Genomic DNA, 22,750 nt, shown 5'->3' on the forward strand with positions numbered 1-22,750 from the left:
CGTAACGTTGCAAAAGTCATTAATTTTTGTTGTTGTTGTTTTTAACACCGTGCTTGCAAAGAAATGAAAAATGGCCAGGTATTTTTTGACTGAAATATGCAGCTTGGTTGACCTTGTGTCTGAAAGTAAAAATGGTGCAAAGAACTTGCCTCTTGCTGGATTGTCTTCAATCCAGCATGGTGTTCAATGAGATGCATCCTACATCGTGATTAACACGTAAAAGATGTTCACAGGCTAAGAAAAAGAATCTTTGTGTAGAGGCACTTGCTTTGGAAAATGCTTGATCAGAGCAGATGAGGAATAAGTGCTGTAAGTGAGTTTACGAGACTTGTTTTCAATTAGTAGAGGGAACAGTATTTGAAACCAACTGAAATGCAAGCAGACAATAGATCTATTGGAACAAAATTATTATATAATATTTATGATTAGTAATGAGATTGGAAAGCTTTGCTCAGTACATATACATATACTGTATATTGTTAATTACTTTTTACTAGGCATGTGCATCAGCAGAACTTTTTCCATCCAATACATGCATTTGATACCGTTACTAGCAACTAAATAATATGTCTTATTATGCAGATAGATGATAAAGACTAATTGATACAATACATACATTTAATACTGTTACAGGCAAATAAACAAAATTATATGGGGGTGAATCAAAAAGTCTTTGCCCCTCTTTTTTATCAGCCGAAATAAGGTAATTACAAGTAATTACAAATATATGTACTACTGTACATATCTTGCACTATTTTTTGTCTATTAGTCCCCACACCAGTTCAAACATTTGTCCTATCGTAGCACTAAATTCGAGATGCCCTGTGATAGTTCATCCGGATGACTGTGGAATCACTGTCGACTGCTGTCTTGACTGCATCATTGCACATGAATCGTTTTCCTTCCAGGAACTTCTTCAGGGGACTGAAACATGCAAATCACTAGGAGTGAGGTTCAGACTGTATGGTGGGTGGTCCAGACTCTCCCAGTGAAATAATCAAAGCTTGCCAGTGTTTCTGATTGCCACATGTGTGTGGCCTTGCATTGTCATGGAGGATATCCACGCTGTCCGCATAAAACAACCCTCAGCATTTTCACCTGATGGCAACATGCAGATGTAACAGTGTAGAACAATAACTGTTAGCATCATCAGTTTCACATTGTAGCATAAAATCCAACAGGAGTGGTCCATACAGCGATCTCAGAAGACCATTAATATCACTTTCCCAACAGATGGCATAGAGGAGAATTTTTTTGTCACAGGTGAACAGGGATGTTTCCTCACCATGCTGTGCTGCTTCAATTCTGGTATGAAATGCAGTATTCACATTTCATCACTTTTAACAAGACGCTCCAGAAAACTTTCACCCTGTTTGGTATACCATTACAGATGATTCAATGAAGCAATATTCAGTTGCCTTTTTCATCATGTCATCTAACTGCGTAGGCACCCACCGAGATGAAAACTTCTGGATCCATGACAATGTCACAAACACTCCCATATGAAATGCCAAGCTCCTAGGAAATGTCCTTGAGGTGTACACACTGATCTGCTTTCACCATTGTATCCAAGCGGGAAATGTTACGAACGTGGCCTCCTTGAATGCTCATTATTTTGCAAATCCTCACAGCCTTTTGTGAACTCACAACACCACCACCTCACACTTTCTAAAGTGAGACGTACCCATACATGGATTGCATTTCGCTGTAGATTTCGATGGGTGTGCATCTGTTGCTGCATAGGAAATTATCATACTTCATTGCTTGTACATCATAGACGTGTGAAGAGCACAACCACCATCGTCAACAACTGACAGCAGCACTGTGCTGTGAAGCTAAGGACAGACCAGTCTAAGAAAAGTCCACTGCTTGGAATGGATATGTTGACTTTTCATTTACAGCTGTAATTTAACTTTAAAAAAAATAAAAAAAAAAAAAAAACTAGGTACAAAGACTTTCTAATTCCTAAAACTGTAAAACATTATCAAAATCAGTATATGTTAGCAGGGATAAAAAAATAATAATTTTAAAATTAAAAAAAGAAGTTATACTAAAAAAAAAATATTTTTTGAAGAATGCTTGGTTCTAACTTCTTGGAAAAACATGACACTGAAAAAAATATTAAATCCATTAGCATTGCATTGAAGTTTAATTCAATATATGTATATCGTTGAGAGAGAAAGCTGACTGTTTCAACCTGCAGATTAAAAGGCATTCATATAATTTAAAATCAAATATTCAGGAATGTATTATATATATATATGTAACATAAAGAATTCTCCAAAAAAGGTAAATGTTAAAAACAAATAAAAGAATCAGCTTGTGTACTTGAAATAGGAGTAAATAAGCTGACACTACAGATCAACTCATTTATTCGCGTAATCTCATTCTTGTATAACATTTATGTATTATGCATATTGAACTTCTAGATAAGCTTAAAGGTTTCCTTTCCCATATAAGGTATTTTTCATATTACAAGCAGGCCCACCAGCGGCCGAGCGGTAAAGTCGCTGAACACTGGTAGTTCGGTCCGAGGTTCGAATCCCGCGAACGGGCTGGCTGCATGGGTGTTTTCGTGGTTTTCCCCATGTGTAACGTGTATACGAGCCAGTTTCCCTTAGAAAGTCCTCCACGAAAGGCATCCCTCCTCTTAGGCAGATAGCCCTTGTGTGCTTTGCCATAATTAAATACACCACACCAATACACCATATTACAAGCATCATTTCACAAATTTTCATGAATATAACTCATTAACAAATGATAAAAGTAACTAAGATTTGTAAGGTACCATAGTACTATTTTTAGAAACTTATGTAGCAGTTTTTTATTGAATGTTTTAACACGCTTCAGTTTTCCCTCACATTTTTATAACAAATAGCATTTTATAGCTTTCTGCTAGTTTAGTTTGAATGAATTATTTGGAAATCTAAATATTGTGTCTCAAACTTGGATTAAATTGTAAATTGAGTAAAAGTTTATATTTTAATTTCTCACTTCCATTTGGTCAATTTTATTCCACTCAAAATAATTCTTTATATCACATATATTACAATTCCTTCTCCCATAACAGGTGATTATGTAGTATGCAATCTACCACTTTTAGTTAGGTATTTATTTTTTGATTGTAGCACTAAAATTAGTTACTGTTTTAGTCATTTCGTTTTTCTGCCGTTTTATTGCATGTTCAAAATTTGAATGTAGCATTACGGTGGTGCCATCTGAGAAATAATCAACTAACTAAAAACAACAGATTTTCATGCTACAAGATTACTCAGAAGAGTATTTAAAATTATTCCTAATAGATTTTTTAGTTCTATTGGAATATGATCTAAACAAGCAACAAAGAATTTCTTATATCATCCTCATTATTTCTGATTTCATGTGAAATTTCTTTTATCATAAAAAAAATTTTATGAATTGTTACATACAAATTTTAACATAATAATGTTATATTTCAATGAAGAATTATGTAAAATTAATTTATCTCTATCAGAGTGGGCCAGAAATCGACCCTTGGTGATATTGGTGAAGAGTGTGTTCCTAAAGAATCATTTTCACCTGATGACAGTGGGATTCATGTTTATTCTGAAAGCCCTGATACATTTTCTGGTAATTTTTATTATCAGTTCATTCGTATCTATCTTGTTGTTTCAAAATATCTTTTCAATATCTATTCTCATTAATGTATTTATTTCTGTGTGGGACAATTGTTCCTTATTTTATTTGCAAAATATAAATAAAAGTGCTGTCTATTCTATATTTTCAAGTTGAATTTGTAAAGTAAATTATGCTTTATTTTATTATTTACTTAGCTAAATACATAATACTGGGAAAAAATATTATGAAAGTGTAATATTATTTAGAAGAAGACAGAACAATTTTAAAAAATCTGAAAGAGTTTAAATTTTAAGGATTTCCTGTAAGGGCTCTTTTAAACTGTAATATGGTTTGTCACTAGAGATTATCAGTAGAGATAACCCATGGGGAACTGCAAATTATTTTATTTAGAGGAAATGCACTTAGGCTAACATCGGAACATTAAGTAGCTTCTATTTATTTAAAAAGTAAAAAATATGTAATGTTATTCTATAAAAATATCTAATGCTTTTAATTAGATATATCATCAATTAAATGCATTTTTATGTAAACAAATCAGATTAAAAAGTTAAAAAATAATATTTTTAAGAACTGCATCCATTGCTTTTAAAAAGTTTATTTTGTTAATCAATAACAGACAGATTAAATGTGAAAGAATAATATTCTTGTGTCTGTCTAAATGGTAACACATTCCAATGAAAAGTGAAACAATGTAAAATCCTGTTTCGACTGATAGCGCTTTCTAGCTAATAGATTGAAATAAATTCCATGAAGTAATGTAAATCAATGAAAAGAATAATTCCTTCCATTAATTACAAGATCAAATTTACTTCGTATAATGTTAAGTTTAATTATTTGTTTTTTATTTGTCTAATAAAATGGTACACGAAATGCCAATGACACTAATTTGGTTACATGATATAGAAAAAGAACTTTTTATGACAAATATGATTACTGAAATAATAATGGCAAGCATTTATACATTACTTAGTAATCAAACTGTATTTATTATATATTTTTAAATTTTATTGTGAGAAAATATATTTCAATTTATTAAAGCTTGTAATTAGTAATAGTGAGAAATCTATGTATTTATTTATTTTATTTTGCATTTATATCATAATACTTTAAAACTCAGATGAAGAAAATATTCAGTTACATGTTATTTTCTCTATTAGTTTTTATCCATGCAACAAAAACATGTTTTCTGGTGAATTTTATGTGTTTGTAGCTTTACAAAAATATTTATATATTTTCAACTTTTATAAAAGCTGTAATCGTGTATCCATTTAATCAAACAGCATTTAATTTTTAAAAAATAGTAATTTAATTACATTTATGCCTAAATTGAGCTGTCAACTGTCCTTTTTTAGTCCCTTAACCAACTTTCCTGTCCTTTCCTTTTTTTTTTTTTTTTTTTTTTTTTTTTGAGTTTAAAAAAAATGCCAAATGTTCCTTATTTCAAAATAAAAAATGTCTTGTGGCACAATGAAAATAACATTTGGAATGCAAGTTTTCTATCAAGGTTTCTGTGTTAAGCTCAAATTCTTAAGTAAATATTCTCATTAAGTTTCGTCACATTTATCTAGTAACATTTTATTTAGTGACCTTTATTTAATTAATAACATGCACAGTACTCTACAGTGTGTTATGAAATTTGTGTTCTTTCATGTCTTCAAAACTTTACAGCTTTATTGTAGATGTTTTGTATTTGCATAGGCAAGATGCCTGGTCTTCTTTTCCCAACTGTAAGTTCTCACTCGCCTTTGGGACTCACAGCTCAGTACTCTGCAAAGTCAGGCCAATGTCCATTTTTCATTATCAGCAAAGCGATGTGAAACACTTTAAGCATTTCATTTATTTGTACAAAAAGAATTGTGGCCTCTTAAACATGTGCTTACTAGATGGCTTTTTTTGAACCCATGCATAGAAAGAACTTTAATTTTGTGCGAAACCTTAAGTTCTTGTTTCTTAAGCAGGAAAAATATTGTTCTGAACAATTATTAAAACTGCTCTTAACTGATGATAAGGCTATGAAAATTACACTGATTATTGAAATATATTTATTGTTCTCAAAACATTTAATGTGATATTCAACTTAGTTATTGAAGAGCTAGGAAGAATGTAACTTCTGGTGCAGATGTTTTCAGTATTCTGACCAACTTAAATTAGCTTAAAAATCTCAATATGATAAGGAATTTTTTAGCTTTCAATTTCATCAGCAATTGAAATAACTATATGATGTGTATCTCAAAAGATTATGATGACTTTGTATTTCTGCCTTCAGCAATTACTTGTTTAGAAGACTGATGAAAATTTTACATTTGACAAATTGTCATTTCTAAGTCTGTTAAATAATTAATTTCCAACATACCCGAAATTTGTTGAAGTTATTGAAAGTAAAAGAAAAGCTGGATTTAAATGTGGAGGACTTTTTAAATAAAGTGACATTAATCCAAAAAAAGTAATAAAAATTTAAATTTGACAGCTTTCAGATATTAGAAAGCCCCCCTCCTTTTTTTTTTTTTTTTTTCATAAACAGACACACTTATGTTTCAAGAGCATTTGGGATAACACCCCTTTAGGCTAAAAATATTTAAAAACAGCATATCTTTAGAATCTCCAATAGACAGTCTCACATACTGGCATTAATGTTTTATTCCCTACAGTGTTGCCACTGCTCACTTTGAAATTATTGAGTTTTTTAATCGAAAACTCATTAAAGTTTTACAAAATATGAAATAGACAATGAAACAAATTTGAAATTTAAGCTTCCAGTTACCCATGTTCAGGTGGAGGACTATGTTATTCAAAATTTGATGACTCTTAAGTACCGTTGTTTTTTCACAGTTCGAGAAAGATACATAAATTCATGCAGATTCTTCATTGCGAGAAACACGTACATTGATGGAGATTCTTCTCTGCAAATTCGTCATTATTTAGTTTCTTTAAATATTATACAGGGTGATAATATTTGGCAACAAAGTGTAAAAAGTGATACATCGCATTTAAAGGATTCAACACAAAATGCCATTTCAAGACTAAGCTCTCTGGGCTAATGCCCTTTTGACCTAAAAATCTTTGAATCTCTTCAAATTTATGACCATTTTACAAAATCCAAAACATCAGGTAGCAAATGGCATGTGATTTTAAAACGTGCTGATTATTAAATGTGTGAATATTTCAAAAACAGTGTTTCCAATTCTTGCAATATCAACATACTGTGATGTGAATTTTTAATGTCATGTCAAATTTAGAAATAAATGAAAAAGATTTATATATTTTAATTTTCAAGAAAGTTGTTCAAGATTTGCTGAAAAAATAAAAAGTGATGCACATTTTCTGAAGTCTTCTAAAAATCAAAGCAAATACAAATTTAAAAGTTTAGTTTAATTTTTTTTAATTTATTTTTTTTTAAATTTTTTTTTTATTATTATTATTATTTGCTACTTTTTTTTAATTAACTTTTGCTTTTAAATTCTAATTATTCCAACAATGCATCTTGTGTTTAATAAGTTAGTGTATTATTGCATAAATTACTAAAGGTAAACTTTTTTTAACGGTTTTTGAAGTTAAAACGATTGTTCATTCACGTGAACAATAATTCGAAAATTATATTTCAATAATTTACAATAATTAAAGGGAAATAATGCAAATATATTTTGTAGGACCCTTTATTGCAACTCAACAAAATTGGCAACTCTAACTTTAAGCCGTGTGTGTTAATAAAATTTATTATTGTTTTTTACTGCAATCTTCCTAATGTGTATGTATACATTTTCTTTTGTCCCGCCCCAATAACATATGGTACAAAATCACTTAGTGCACATTCAATTTCTGATAGCATGCAATTCATATTTGAGTTATGAAATTGTTGCTGCATCTCAATATGTGAGTGCTCATAATCGGCTTATCTGATACTTATGTATTATTAACACAATAACCTGGTAAAATTTGGCAATTTTTTACAGAAGAAAAAGAATGGTGATTTATTATTTGCAAAAAAAGAAAAAAAATTACTGTATAACTAATTATTAAAAGCTTGTTTTATATTTTAATTGGTTATTTATTCTAAAATTTTTCAATAATCCTAATTACAAATGAGTTTTTTCTTTCATTATGACTCACTAGCAGTGAAGTTGCTGAACACTAGTTCGGTCCAGGTTCACTTCCTGGTGCACAGACTGTCTGTGTAGGTAGTTTTTAACTTTTCCACATGTGTAATATACATATAAGCCAGTTTCCCTAAGAAAATTGTACACTAAGGCTGCCTTCAACAGTCAGATAGCCCTCACATTGCTTTGTTTTAATCGATTAACATAACCTATGTTATGATGGAAATTTCATGGCATTTGCTTTAAAACGATTCAAAGCATTTGTTTTCTTCGGTGATTTTGCTCAGAAAATTTTGTTCCTGGTAAAATTTTACCACACTATCTTCATTGCAGGGAAATCCTAAGTATACTTTTAAAACTGTTTTTAAAATAAGACATACAGATCTACCTAATAAATAATTTTTTGTTCGTATGATTTGCCTATAAAAATCATAAAATCACATAAAAAGGAACTCGTATAAAAAATGGCAGTGTTAGTTTGTTAAGACTGAAGAATTGTTATGTGCATTGTTTCCAGCATTTGGCACATTCTGAAAATTTCGGCAATTTCTCTTAAGATTGCTGCACTAATATGTAACAATTGTCCTATGCTTTAAATCCTAAAATTTTAAGCATATAAATGTTAAAAAAATGTGTATTCTATAGCAAATTTGATTTTTCTTATGTGCGCAATCTTATAGCTTGTCTTAGTGCTGTTCTATCTGCAAAACTATACACAAAGATAATCTGAAACTTCCAAATGTCATATTACTAATTCATCTCAAACTTGTATGAACCGTGTTCCTAACTCATCTCAAACTTATACGAACCGTGTTACTAACTCACTTAAACTTGTATGAATTATGTCTCAAACTGCTAAATCATATGGCCCATGTTACTAGCTCATCTCAAACCTGTGTGAACTGCTCTTGTCCACTTTTGCCTTAAGTATGATATGCTGTTTGAGATTTCTGGTATTTTTTAATTGTATATATGCATTTTTAAACAAAAAAAATTCAATAAACTTTCGCTGTTTAGAAAAGTAAAGAAAGAAAAATACTGTGCTGCTTTTATCCATAAATGAATTATTAATCTTAATGAATTAAATGAATTACTAATATTTATTAGATGGTATATCCTTATTAGCTTATTATATTAGATTTTATCTTTATTAATTTATCAATATCTATTTTGTTTCTTTTATTTTAGGTAGAGATGTAGATTTGGAAAGTATTGGATATCAGCCTGAATCAAAAAATATTGGAATTTATTTATTTTTTCAGCAATTATTCGCACTTTTGGAAAAACGTGTTTTGCACTCATATCGTAACTGGAAACTGACTTTATCACAACTAATTCTTCAACCATTTTTCCTCATTCTTACGCTCTTAATTTTGAAATCGTTGCCTAAGCCTCATGATGATCCTCCTTTGCAACTTGGTATTCAAGCTTTTCATGGAACAGAAATACCATATGCTGTGAATAAAAGTGATGATAGGAGCAAAATTCTTGGAGAAATTTTTGCTTCACAATATAATGATCCTGAAAAAACTGTTCAATTGAATGCGGATACTGAAGGTCTAATTCAACATCTTATACATGAGGCTAAACAAGATATTGGAAAGTACAATATGCATAACATGGTTGGAGCTGTATTCCATTCTGAGAATAAGAAAAATGAATCTACCATAACTACCCTGTTTAATAACCAAGCCTTCCATTCACCAGCCATAGCATTATTAGAAGTAGATAATACAATATTAAAATACTTTATAAATGACAGTCAATCATTTTCAGTAGTAAATCATCCCTTGCCTCGTACTCTTGCTGAAAAGGTAAGCAATAATTTCTTTTATGAAATTTAAGAGGTTTCTATAATCGATATTAGTAACTAAATAAGCTACAGTAATACTGCTAATCTTTTATTTAGCATTAACCATAAGTTGGCAGCTGAACATAAGTAACTGAATAAACTTACTTAATATTATATGAATCTCTGAATAGAATTTTATTATGGGTGTTCTTCATTGTGTGAAATAAAGATACACAGGAAATTTCATTATTGAAAAATATGTAGTTATCTCTCTCTCATTTACCAGGACATCATATTTGAAGTTAATAAAGATTACCTGCAGATTAATTAAAATTAACCTATTGCAAATAAAAAAAAAAATTCATTTAGAAATAAATGTTTGTGAAAAAGCCGTGGCCTAAAAAATAAAAAATAGCTAATTCTTTAAAAGTTGAATTTAAGGTAAAAGTATATTTACAGGTAGCCCTTGGCGATTTTGGGCAGTGCATGGATACCGAGTTCGTGCAATTCTTTGACTTCTTGTTTTGGCTTTGTGCAGCAGCGATGTTAGCGCTAAAAATCGGCGCTACACAAAGACAAAATAACAAGTCAAAGAATTGCACGAACTCGGTATCCATGTACACATTGACCTATTTTCACTTTTAAAGAAATCACAGAATTGTATAAACAGGCATTGCACATTTCTTGTATCCATGTACACATCGACCTATTTTTGCTTAAAGAAACATCAGAGAATTGCACAAACTTGGCATTTCTCACTGCCTTGACTTGGTGATAAATGAAACAACTTTACAATAATACAAGGGGTACCCTTCTGTCTACTCTAACCGAATTTAAATAGAAAAAATAAACAAACTGAAACACTTTAAACACACTCCTCATTGGTATATACGAGGGTTGGGGCAAAAGTCATGGTAACTATTTTTTTCTTGTAGATATGTGAACGGATCACAAAACTTATATGTGTCGTGTGGAAGTTCTGCAGGCATGGTGTGTATGCAGAACAACAGATGGCTCTGTGGTAGCGAGAGCTCTGAAATCAGTCGGTGATTGCCGTGCGAGATGGAAGTAACTCGTGTTGAGCAGCACGCTTACATCAAAATAGCCATTCTCCGAGGGAGAAATGCGATGGAATGTCACAGTGAATTAGTAGAAGCCCTTGGAAATAATGCCCTATTATATTGTACAGTAGCATGGTGAGTAGGAAAGTTTTAGCAAGGACGTGTTTCAAACAGTGATGAGCAACGTTTGGGACGACCGGGGAGTGTGCGAACCGACTTGGCACGTGCCGTCATCGAGCACCTCATGGATGAAGACAGACGATGGGCATTACTGGAATTAGAGAGGGCAAGTAGCATCGAGAAACGCACCGTCCACAGGATATAGCGTAACGAGCTAGCGTCAGAATCCTTCCCCAGTCAAATTGGTGGTGATCGTCATATATGACTTCAGGGGTATCATTGTTTGCCACTTTGTTCCTCATGGCAGAACAGTGGCCGCACAGTACTGCAGGGACTTCCTGGTGTGACAGGTACAATGTGGTGTTCAGGATAAACGTCCGGATCTTGTGGACAGTGCGATAATTCTGCACTACAATGCAAGACCACATAAAGCAGAGTGTGTACGGCAGCTACTCCGATGTTGGGGATGGGAAAAATTGGAGCACCCACTGTACTCTCCTGACCTTTCGCCCTGTGACTTTGATCTCATTCCTAAGATTAAGGAACCAATACGTGGTAGGCAGTTTGCAACACGAGAGGACATTGCTAATGCTGTGCACCAACAGATGACCCGATTCACACATGGTGCGGCAAATGCTGAGGCTGATGGTATTCAGCACCTCCCACATCATTGGCGGCATGTGGTGACAGTAGCAGGGGACTACATTGAGGGTCTTTAGGTCCAGGTTTGTCATGTCAACTTTATGTGTATTGTGTTATCATTCTTTTGCACGGTGAAGGCTATATTGCCCTGTATACTACCGTAATAAATTCATGTGTTACGATATTTCAGTGCTATTCATTGTCCACACATGTAGTTAAGACCTTGTCCTTTTGTCTATATATGTCATGTTTTTCAACCGGACTGGTATCTTCAAGAAAAAAAGTAGTTGCCATGACTTTTGCCCCAACCTACATATTTAAAGTCCTTCTCTTCGCTCCATCTAGAATTCTCCAAAACATTTCAGCCATTCTTGATAATTAAAGAAAAATTAATAATTGATGTAACAAACAGAAACACTGTAAGTCAGGAATTACCAACCGTATGCTCGCAGGTCCCGCCGATCTTTTAACCTATGCCCGTCGCCGTGCGATCACAGTAATTTTTTTTTTAGTTTTCAGTAAAATAGTATGTGAAAGTTTTCTCATTTTTAATGAATATTATGTCCTAGTGAGTTCTGATTTATTTTTTACAGTATATTTCCTCTAAAAAACATTTATATTATCTGCTTGTGTGTGTGCATATATATATATATATAGATAGATAGATAGATAGATATATGGGATTTAATTAATAAAATTGTAGGTTATTAAACTCAGGTGTTGTTTCTGAGTCTATATTTCATGGAAGAATGGTTACCAGAGCCTCAGAGAAATTCTACTTTCCATCCGAATTTTGAGGAAGAGAACCCTGAGGTGGTCCGAGAGTCTCCCACCCTTCTCCTCTTCTACCAAAACCTCACAAGAGGACTTTTGAATTGCCATTAATTTAGAGTGCCCCCATGTCACGAAGACATTATACATTTAAAAGCAACTACACCTTCTCCGGGATTCTAACACAGACTCTTCGGTACACCACTCAGATTCACTAACCACTATCCCATCTAGTAGCATTAAACCTGGATTATTTCTAGAAATAAATGTGCATGGTTAATCTGTTGCAAATTTAAGTAAGGAAAGTGGGTCCCCCCACTGAAAACTAACTTAAAAGCCCTTTTTTTTCATTTAGACCTTTCAATACTTAGGAAATATTGACTTGACATTTCTAACTTTCTATACCATTTGAAAAAATATATATTTAAAATATAAAGTATCTAACAAAGTTAGACAATAGACATTTAAATTTATAATTTTCAATTGAAATACATGCCCTTATCAAGGATGCGTACAGCACCATTTTATATCACTCGTTCCCTACAGAGATCTGCATTCGTGTGAGCTTTTATCTAATCATCATTTAAAGCTCGAACAAAGCGCTCTGAAATTATAAATACTTCACTTATGATATATGCACTCACTCTTTGGCTGCTTATTTATGCCTGAATAAGCTACATCTCTTTGCTTGTCTATATTTCCCCATTGTTTTAAAAAATGTTTGTTTAAAATTGTGGGGTGCTAATTGCCCCCATTTTGCTGTGCCATGCCATAAGAAGTGTCTGAATAGAGTAATCAACAAGTAATAAAGATCTGTTCGAATTATCAAATGATTAGTGAACCTATTATTGTGTTTCTTTATATATATATATTACTGTTAAATTTTCTGCAGCATAATGCATGAAAATTCATGGTATGATTATATATTTTCTTTGTAAATTTTATTGTGTGTTTATATATGTATTATTTTGTTTTATTAAAAGACGCATTCTGGGCCTCCCCCCCCCCCAAAAAAAAAGTGTTCACACCTAGAAAAGTGCATAAGTGCATTTTTATTAGATGAGATGTGAATAAAACTATCAATAAGCGATTTTTAATTAATAAACGACAGTTTTAAATTTGTTCATTCATACCATTATTACTTATTCAGATATATTTATATGTATTTTTACAATTATTTATTTACGATTCCCCTTCCTCTTTTTTAGGGCAGGCAGCAACAAATTCAAACTACAGAAGCATATCAAATTTCTCAGGATATCATGTTTGGAATGTCTTTCTTGGTTGCTAGCTTTTCTATTTTCATAATTAAGGAACGTTCTTCTAATTCGAAACATCTGCAACGAGTCAGTGGTGTTAATTTATTCTCATATTGGTTTGCATCCTTTTTATGGGACTTTCTTAATTACCTAATACCATGCTGCTTGGTGTTGCTAATATTTTATGGCTTTTCAACAGAAGGTCTTAGTTCAGGAGAGGAATTAGGTAATGTATAAATAAATGAATAATAAAAGTTATTTAAAACATTATACCCATTGCACTTTGAATAAATTTTACTATTACTTTTAATTAAACATTAAGATTACTTTGAATAAATAACAAAAGATTTCTTCAGATATAATTTGTAATTTTATAATCAAATTAAACAGCCAACAAAAATGTTTTTGAAGTGTAAATTTATAAATATTTAAATTAAATTATTGTATTTTTAGATATTGCTGGATAATTTAACTTGTTAATTTAATTAATTGATGATAATTTTTGTATCATTTCAATAATTGTTTAATGAGTAATTAATTATAAAGCCCGATAGAGGGTAGTTGGAGCTAAAGTCTTTTAACAGGCTCATTATTAGGTCGTAGATTTTAACAGGCTCATCACAATAAGATCCAAAATTTTTAAGTTCTAGATGCATCAAGTTGTCCAATAAGAAGAAGGATGAGAGCAAAATTTTTATGCTGAAGTGGTGTAGCTTCAAGGAGTAGAGACAGTACAGTATCCATTGCTTATTAAACTTGCTGGTTTAATAAACTCAACTGCTTATTACATTCAAATTTACGGGAACCAAAACTCTGCTTAATAATCAATAAAAAACTGTTGTTTTGCAAACGTGTCTCCACTGCTTATTAAACTTAGATAGGCAAAAGACTGATTCTTCAGTGCCAGAATAGCTTACTTATGCCTATCAAAGCTTTTCATAGCTCATTCATTTAATGTATTGTGAAGCATGGCTTTATCATTTAGGTATGTAATACTTCAATAAAATTGGTTTAACCAAAAATTTCCTGCCCTTCGGTTCTTGTGCCTATGAGACACTCTTTTCAGGGTTTTTGTCTACAGAGGAACAGAGTTTTATTATCTTAAGTTTAATGAAAACAGTCCTCTGGAGCTATTATAAATGACTAAAGGTTCCTTCTTGAATACCAGCCCTAAAAGCTGTTGCTTTTGTTTTATGAAGGCATGTATATAATTTATCAATTGACTTGATATTTTACTGCTTTTATTATCACATTTTTATAAAATTTTACAGATATTTCCATGTGCTTATTTTAATGAAGATATGTTCTTTATTCTGATATATGAAAAGTTTGTTACATTTAGGGCTTAATTTCTAAAATTAGAAATGCTGTAAGTTTATGGAATGCAATCAAGAATGGTAACAGAAATAAACAAATAAAATAATATATAAACAATGAATAATTAAATAAAATAGAAAGGGATAAAAATAATAAATTAATAAAGTAAGCAGTAAATTAAAATATTGTAAAAGATTAAAAGAAAATTATCAAATTAATTAATTATTAAAATTTAAAAGTAAAATGATTATAAAGATGAAAAGTAATTAAGTTCATAATTAATGACATGTGATACAGTGGATAAAAGGTTTCAAATGATGGAAAACTCACTTCTCATTGCATTTGTCAGGAATAGCAGAACCAGTCAGTCATTTAGCTGTTTCATCAGCAAAACATTGCATAGAGCCACCACTAGGGTTAGTGTGATATTAAGCTCATTAAAAGCTGGAAGGACACATAAATAAGATATAGTTGCATAAGATTCAAACCCTCACTCTGTAATTCAGGCTAGCAGTCAGCCCCCACTAACCACTGCATAGTCGAGTGGAATGGTAAAAGCAAAAGTAAATATTTTTTGCACTGAGATATAAGTGCATTTTTATTTTAGCTTCTATTCCACTAACCACTGCATAGTCGAGTGGAATGGTAAAAGCAAAAGTAAATATTTTTTGCACTGAGGTATAAGTGCATTTTTATTTTAGCTCCTATTCCATTTAAAGACATTTGTCCAAATGAATATAGCTAAAAAAAAATCCCTCTTCCTTGTGGGTTTGAAATTTTGACAGGGAGAAATTTCTTCTTTAGCTGTTAGTTTACTCATGCATTTTGCTTTTCCCAGGGAAATTGAGTTGTTCATTCTATATACAGTAACAATATCAGTTTTAATAAGTGCTAAATAAAATGCAGGGATTATGTTTTCTGTTAACAGTATTTGTTGTACACTGTTGCAATTCAGTTGTATAGTGTAATTTGTCTTATTTAAAGCTTCATTTGGAGCTCTGGACCAAAGCACCCTCCCTAACATTACAATTTCACTCGAAATATTTAGAAGTACTAGAACCAGATATTAGTTGAACTCAAGACCACTGTCAAATTTTTATCTTAAAATAGAACTAGAACTGAAATTGTTAAAGTTTTAACTTATAGCTAACGATGGCCAAAGGAAGTCTTTCTTTATCATCATAAACTGCTAACCAGCTAATTTTCTTACATTGTGTAGTTTGAGTATGTCTTGTCCTTTTACCCTTACATTTTCTGCACATGTTTGTCAACTTTTGTCATTTTGATGTAATTTTTATCTCTTAGATCAAAATATAGGTATTGGTTTAGGTAAGAGAATATCTGTTTCATTTTCAGTCATGATTCAAATTTTAAAAAAAAATTTAAAAAATACGATGCTTCACTTACTATTACAGGTTTACATTATCATACAGAATTTTGAAAGAACCTCAAATAATTGTAAGCCAGCTTAAATAAATGTAGTAGTACCATGAATGTAAACTGAAAACAATTGGAACTGAGAAATATAAGAGTTATATGTCAATATATAGGAAATATATGTCATCAGTTATTGAAAATGGAATTATTCTCTTTGCATTTATTAACATTGTTTATTATGTGTATTTGATTTATACTATTTTTTAAATATCTTAACAGGTCGTTTGTTTTTGTTGTTCTTTATCCATGGATTCTCAGCTTTACCATTTGTATACTGCTGTACATTCCTTTTCCTGTCACCATCTACAGCATATGTTCGACTTAGTCTTTTCAATATATTAGTTGGTGAGTATGTTGCATTATTGATAATTACTTCAATCAATGTGTAATGTTTTCTTAATTATTCATAATAGTTCTATTAAATGCAACAGAACTTCCCACATTTTAAACTGGCAGATTTTCACTTGTAGTATATTTTTAATATAGTTTGTATATGCTAAATCCGTTGTAAATGTTGTCAATACCTTCATGTTTTGCTAAATAAATAAGAAATATTCTATAAAATTAAAAACCAAATTCAGAATGAATTATGGAAGTCTGTTCAAATTAATAAAAATATTTCACTCAAACAAACATTTCTTCATTGTTATGTAGGTGAATTCCTTTTCATCTTTCTTTCAAATTTTTGACTGTGAGTTTTGTTTGATATAAACTTGGCGCATTGCATCTTCACAATTTAAATGTTTTTTGCTACAAACAAAAATATTATTAAATGGCATATTCTTAAACTGAATTTCAATAACGCCCTGAACTTTAAACTTATTTTATTTATATGAAAAAGAATTTTATGTTATTAAATTTTTTAAGATATATTTTTGTTGAATTTATTAAATAAAAACTTAAAATTTAATCTTTGAATGATGATAATAACTCGCAACGAACTTTTTTTGAACTTTTCAGTTAGTCAGTCACTCACTATTGATTTCCAATCGATGAATGTGGTAATTTTTTTATGTCATTTCTGGAGTCATTATACATTGTGCATTGTAAATAAACAAGAAGAATCAATATTGATCTTACAACATTTCTTCTGAGATTTTTTGTTCCTCCTCCCCTTTTAAATTAAAGCCCTTAAAAAAAAGGACAATGGTTGTGAATTAATCTGAAAGACGCATATTAAAACTTTGTTTACTATTTCTGAAGCTTTAAAATGAGACTGCAATGAAATATCGTGCTTAAGACAAAGGTTTACATAGCACATTCTGGCTCAAAACATCACACATTTCTTTCTAAACTATTTCATGTATTTATTTTTTGATGTCAAGAGCTATCTTAGAATTTTCTCAACTTAAATAAAAATGAATTGCTGTATGACTGTCATTTGAATAATCACATGAATTTTTTATTTATGGATTTCTGTATTTGACTTTATTCTTTGCATTTATTTTGGATTTAATAAAATAGCTATTCTCTTCATGAAGCTATGAATGTCATTAGGTTGCCACTTCTGTTTCTAATTAGATATCGTGCTAAGTGGTGGTCAAATGGGAAAAAAAATTGAATACAACAAAAGGAAAAAGTTGTGAAATCCAAACATAAAAGGATCTTGGAAAAAAAAAAAGGACTCTTTGGAGAGACTGCCTTTTTATCCTCAAATGGCTGGTTTGATAGGTTCAAGTGGAAGAATATTTTTCTTTTGAAAATTAGGAAGCAATTCAAAATTAGATGCCAAGAAATGGGATTAAAAGTTTGATATGATGTCTCTTGCCAAGAAAAAAAAAAGAAAGAAACAGGCTGTTTTAAAAACCTAGGAAATTGGATTGCTCTACAGTGAAGATGCTACTAAATCAAATATTAAAATTTAAAGACCAAAGGTGCATTGCCAGGAAATTGTCAAAAGTGCAAACTGCAATCCTTGTGGCAGTGTGAAGAGCACTGAACACTATAGCCTTTTGGTGACCAAAATATTTCAAAAGCTAGGATGCTCTAAAAAGGGTGAAAATTTATTCTGTTTTCTGTAAAGTTAATTGTAAGGCAGGGATGATGTCAGGACTTTCTGAAGAAGAGATGTGAAAGTGGGATGAAGAAATTGTAGCCTAATGCTAATGAACTGCACGCACTGATATCGAAAAATTACATTAGATTAAGCATGTTTTCTGGCTGCTGATTGCAGTTTCGAATCTGCAGCCAATGGATCAAAGCATGATCAGCAGCTTGAAGTGTTACTACAGTAAATGTCTCATTTTAAATATTTTGATGAGGCATACACAGTCAAGTTGATTGCATCATTTTGCTTCTTGATATAATGTTTATGCTAGGAAAAAAACTGTATGCAAAATCAACCATCTGATATTGATTTTGGCATCAATATCAGATGGTTGATTTTCTGATATTGATCTTAAATCGACCATCTTGATATTGATCTTGGCATCAATATTAGATGGTTGATTTTTTTATCTGATCTTAGATGAAAACAAAGACTTACTTATTGCTAAATGATTGTCCAAAAAAAAAAGTGGGGCTTCCGTATTTTCAGAAAGAGTTTTTAAACATGTGTTAAGTATGAGACAAAGATATGGATAAAATTTTCCTTCAATCTGCATCATGCCAGCAGTAATAAATACTGTTTATTCTTTTACTCAGACATTAAATAAAAGTAATTTATAGATATTTTTGTTATTGATTTTAGTGTTTTTGTAATTTGAGGGAAAAGTCATTTGCTTATATGAAAAGTGATAAAATATTGAAGCTAGCACAATGATTACAAATTCATGCTACAATATATGCATAGCTCCCAGTAAAAACAGGCAGTGTGATCAGATATTATCAGCATGCCAAAGAAACTTTGAAAACTTTAATATATCTTCTCTGTCTTATAATGGAAGCTACACTGATTGCTGTAAGGCATGTATCAGCGGTGGCCACAGCATACCTCTTACAGGCAAATGGTGGGACTGTTATGTATTTAAAATATATGTATGAAAGAGGGTAAACTAAAATCACTCAGTGTGCATATGAAATAATTAACTTATTTCATTTCTTTTTATGAAATTATCAGACATTTCTTTTTATTTGAAAATTGGTTCACTGCTTTTAAAAATAGTGTAAATATGGACTTAAAAATAGTGTCTTTTGAAAAATCTAGTTGTAGCTTGCAAACTTTTCCTGAATTTCAACATGTGGCTCTTAATGAAGTTTGGCCACCCTTGGTATACAGGTTTGATATTTCATTATGCATAGCTGCTGTTGAAATCAAAATTTCTTACCTTGAGCTTAAAAATATTTAGAAATGTTCTGCTGCCTAAGATGCCTAAAACAACCCATAGGAATGATGGAACATTAAATTATGATAATAGCCTGATGACAGCTAATGCTTACAAGCGGAACTCTGTATGAGTCTTATACACATAGGAGTTATCAATGGATGTAAATGAATGCAGAGGAAATGTGCTATGAATTTTAATATTTTAGGGAAAGGATTCTTCAAAATCACTTTAAAAGATTTTCATTGATAACTCTAGTGTTGGCAATCACCTGTGATCAAAATTTTGATAAGTAGCATGCTGAAATAATTTTTAAATATAATGTCAGAGGGGAATCTCAAAGAGGAATCATTTTTAATCATTATTTCTGAATATGAAAAAGTTTTCAAAAGTTAATTCCATCTTAAATATTAGTTATTAGCACCAAAGGTGCTGTTGGTATCAATCTACGATCTTTTGTCTATATCACTTTTCAAATAAAAAAGAAACTGCAACCAATTATTATCACCATGTATTATTTAAAAAATAATTTAGTATCATAAAAAAGTATGGAAGCACAAGTAAAATGTTCTTTCCACCAAATGTTGTCACTATGCATTATTTTTTAGAAAATAATATAGTAAATACAGTACAAAGTCCGTCACAAACTTTTTCTTTGTATGCTTTTACGCATGCGCATGCACGTTGGGAGATGTCTCCAGATTCGTTAAAAAATGCTTGGCATAATTTATGGCCAGCTACCATATTTCATGGTGAGGACGATGAAGATGATAGCCATGAATTTGAAGGTTTTCAGACATCGCAAACTAAAGGTGAAATTTTCCAATTATTGAATTTTGTAAAGAAATGTGGAGAAGCGGTAATAAATGAAGATGATATAACAGAAGTTTTTCATTGCGACGACAATGCCCCAATCATCAATCAATTAACGGACGGCGAATTCTGTAGGTTCTAGATCCAGAAAATACCGCTTCCGAAGGTGGAAGAACTTTATAACTGAACAAGAAATTATGTCTTAAAATTAAAGAGAAAGTATTAGCACAAAAAACAAACCAACTTAAACAACTTACATTGAAAGAAATGTTTAACAAAGTAAAAAAATAAATATTAAGCTTTTCCCCCCCCCTAAATTTTGATACCCTTTAGATCATAATTGCTCTTTATTTCATAAATTACGGTTTCATATTTTTAATTGTATAAGTTCCATCTTACCAGATTTAAATTGATAATTTATAATCTGGAAAAACGTCTAATCCGGGATCGCTGAAGTCCTGATGAGTCCGGATTACAGACTTTTTACTGTATAAAAATATATATAGCAACATTTAACATTCTATCAGGAATCATAAAGATAGGTTATTTTTAAATATTTTTGTAATATTGCTGTTGAATTTTATGTGGTGTAAGTGCAAAGAAAGATAAATGTAAGTAAATGCAAAGATATTTCATAAAAAAATTGTGTAAGTCACCTTATTAAGAAAATTAAACATTGATATGATAAATGAGAAAAGACTGGAAAATATATTAAAATGCATGATGACACTTAACACTCTATCAAAAATTTTTGAAATATGCTGTTTTAAAAGTTTTATGATTTTACTGCTCAGTTATACGTGGCAAAAAGGAAAAAGTGATGTTTAATAATAAAGTTGAAAAAGCTTTTATTCTTACTGATTATGTAGGCCGATTAATAAATGCTTATTGTAAACACATTATTTTTAATGCTTTTGAGTTCAGTATTTTTAAACTTTGCATATAACTCAAACTTCGTTTTTCAATTCTTTATTGGAGTTTGTAAATTAATATACATATATATATTCATATGCATATGTACTATTGATATATATACACCCCTACATTTATATCCATATTTACAGGTATTGCATGTTTGTTAACTGTAACCATCTTGGAGATCCCAGATCTTGGCGTGGAATATGTTGCAAAGCCCTTAGATTATACCTTCTCAATTCTTATCCCCAACTTCAGTTTGGGACGTGCTGTTAGCAACTTATACCAAAATCACCAGTTCAACAAGTTTTGCAATAAAAAAGAAATAAAACTTGTTTGTGATCTGAAAATACCACCAGTTTTTGAGCTAGTAAAACCTTGTTGTAAAGGTGAGTTGAATCATACATAATAAGTAAAGTTTTAAATTGTAATGCATACTATCTAGTTCAAATTTTAAGTCTTACATTGCTTTAGCTTTGATGATCTGTTAGTTTCATTAGTAATATTTTTCTGACTTAATACAGCTTAGTTCATAAATGTGGTTTTGTGTATCATTTTATGCAAATAAAAAAAAAATTATTTCATTTTAATACTTTAAAAAAAATATTCATTTATTTTCAGAGCTTATAAAATTAAAAATTTTATTGTTTAATTAAATTTTATTTTAATGAAAATAGAAATAGGTTGCATATTTAGACAGACAAGAAATAATTTTATTGTTTAATTTTATCAAAAAAATGTCTTTTATATTTTATTTTTTGGTTTAAATTAAATATAAACAATAAATAAATAATATAACTTCATTTTCACTATATATATTTGACTTAGAGAAAATAGTTAAATAATTGTTCAGATTTTTCAAACAGGCAGATAGGATGTAGTCACAGTTAGTCTTGATGTTTGGAGATGTACTATACTTTTAAAGCTCTCATGAGTTTTAGTTTGGTAATATTAAGCTCTGTTTTTTGTTGCTGCTTTAAAATGCTGCCGCTTTAAATGCTTTTTTAAAGTGCATCACTAAAACATGAAACTAGACAGGAATATCAAAAAATTAGAAAGAATACTGTAAATTAGAATAAATATTTTCATAGTTAAAGAAGAAAAAAAATCTGCTTTGATTTCTGTGAGAATTATTTTTAAAGCAAACAAACATTTTCATGAATTATATAAATATACGAAGTTAATTAAAATCATTAATATATATATATATATATGCAACTTTGCATGTTGTAATCAGAATAACATCATAAAAAATTGTAACAGAGAATATATAAATGAAAAAAATTATAGGATCTCAAAACTTTTTTTTAAAAATCCCATTTATTCATGTATAAAATTTAACCTTTGCCCATTTAGCTGCTTTCATTAAATCAAGTTATTTAATCTTTGAAAATGGATAACGCAAACATAAAGTTCATAATTCATTGCCATCAGTTTGTCTTTTAGTATTTGGTAGTTAGAGGTATGAATTTTATTTCTCACCAGTTTTCTGTTCTCTTACATATCCCCCTGAAGGGTTGACGGGGATGCAACTCCCAGCATTCTAGTTAGAACATGTACCTAGATAGGCTCGATTTCTGAGGTAAGTAATCAGTCTTTGCAGAGATGTCATTTATTCAATGGTAGGTTCAGGCTAGGCAGGGGCTGT

The 22,750-nt window shown here is 30.7% G+C and overlaps 1 protein-coding gene across 2 annotated transcripts in view; it reads left to right on the forward strand.

Annotated features, from left to right (window-relative positions):
- The window catches only part of LOC118182990 (phospholipid-transporting ATPase ABCA3-like), a 114,614-nt gene that overhangs the window by 62,375 nt on the left and 29,489 nt on the right, over positions 1–22,750 (forward strand). For both annotated transcript variants that reach the window (XM_035352388.2, XM_035352394.2), the window contains 5 exons: positions 3,494–3,609; positions 8,901–9,526; positions 13,307–13,583; positions 16,331–16,456; positions 21,252–21,491. In XM_035352388.2, the coding sequence (XP_035208279.2) occupies positions 3,494–3,609; positions 8,901–9,526; positions 13,307–13,583; positions 16,331–16,456; positions 21,252–21,491 (1,385 nt within the window). The remainder of the gene's footprint in view (positions 1–3,493; positions 3,610–8,900; positions 9,527–13,306; positions 13,584–16,330; positions 16,457–21,251; positions 21,492–22,750) is intronic.

The sequence above is a fragment of the Stegodyphus dumicola genome, chromosome 10, assembly GCF_044657685.1.
Source record: "Stegodyphus dumicola isolate Sdum_Otavi_A_Nest chromosome 10, ASM4465768v1".
NCBI lineage: Eukaryota > Metazoa > Arthropoda > Arachnida > Araneae > Eresidae > Stegodyphus > Stegodyphus dumicola.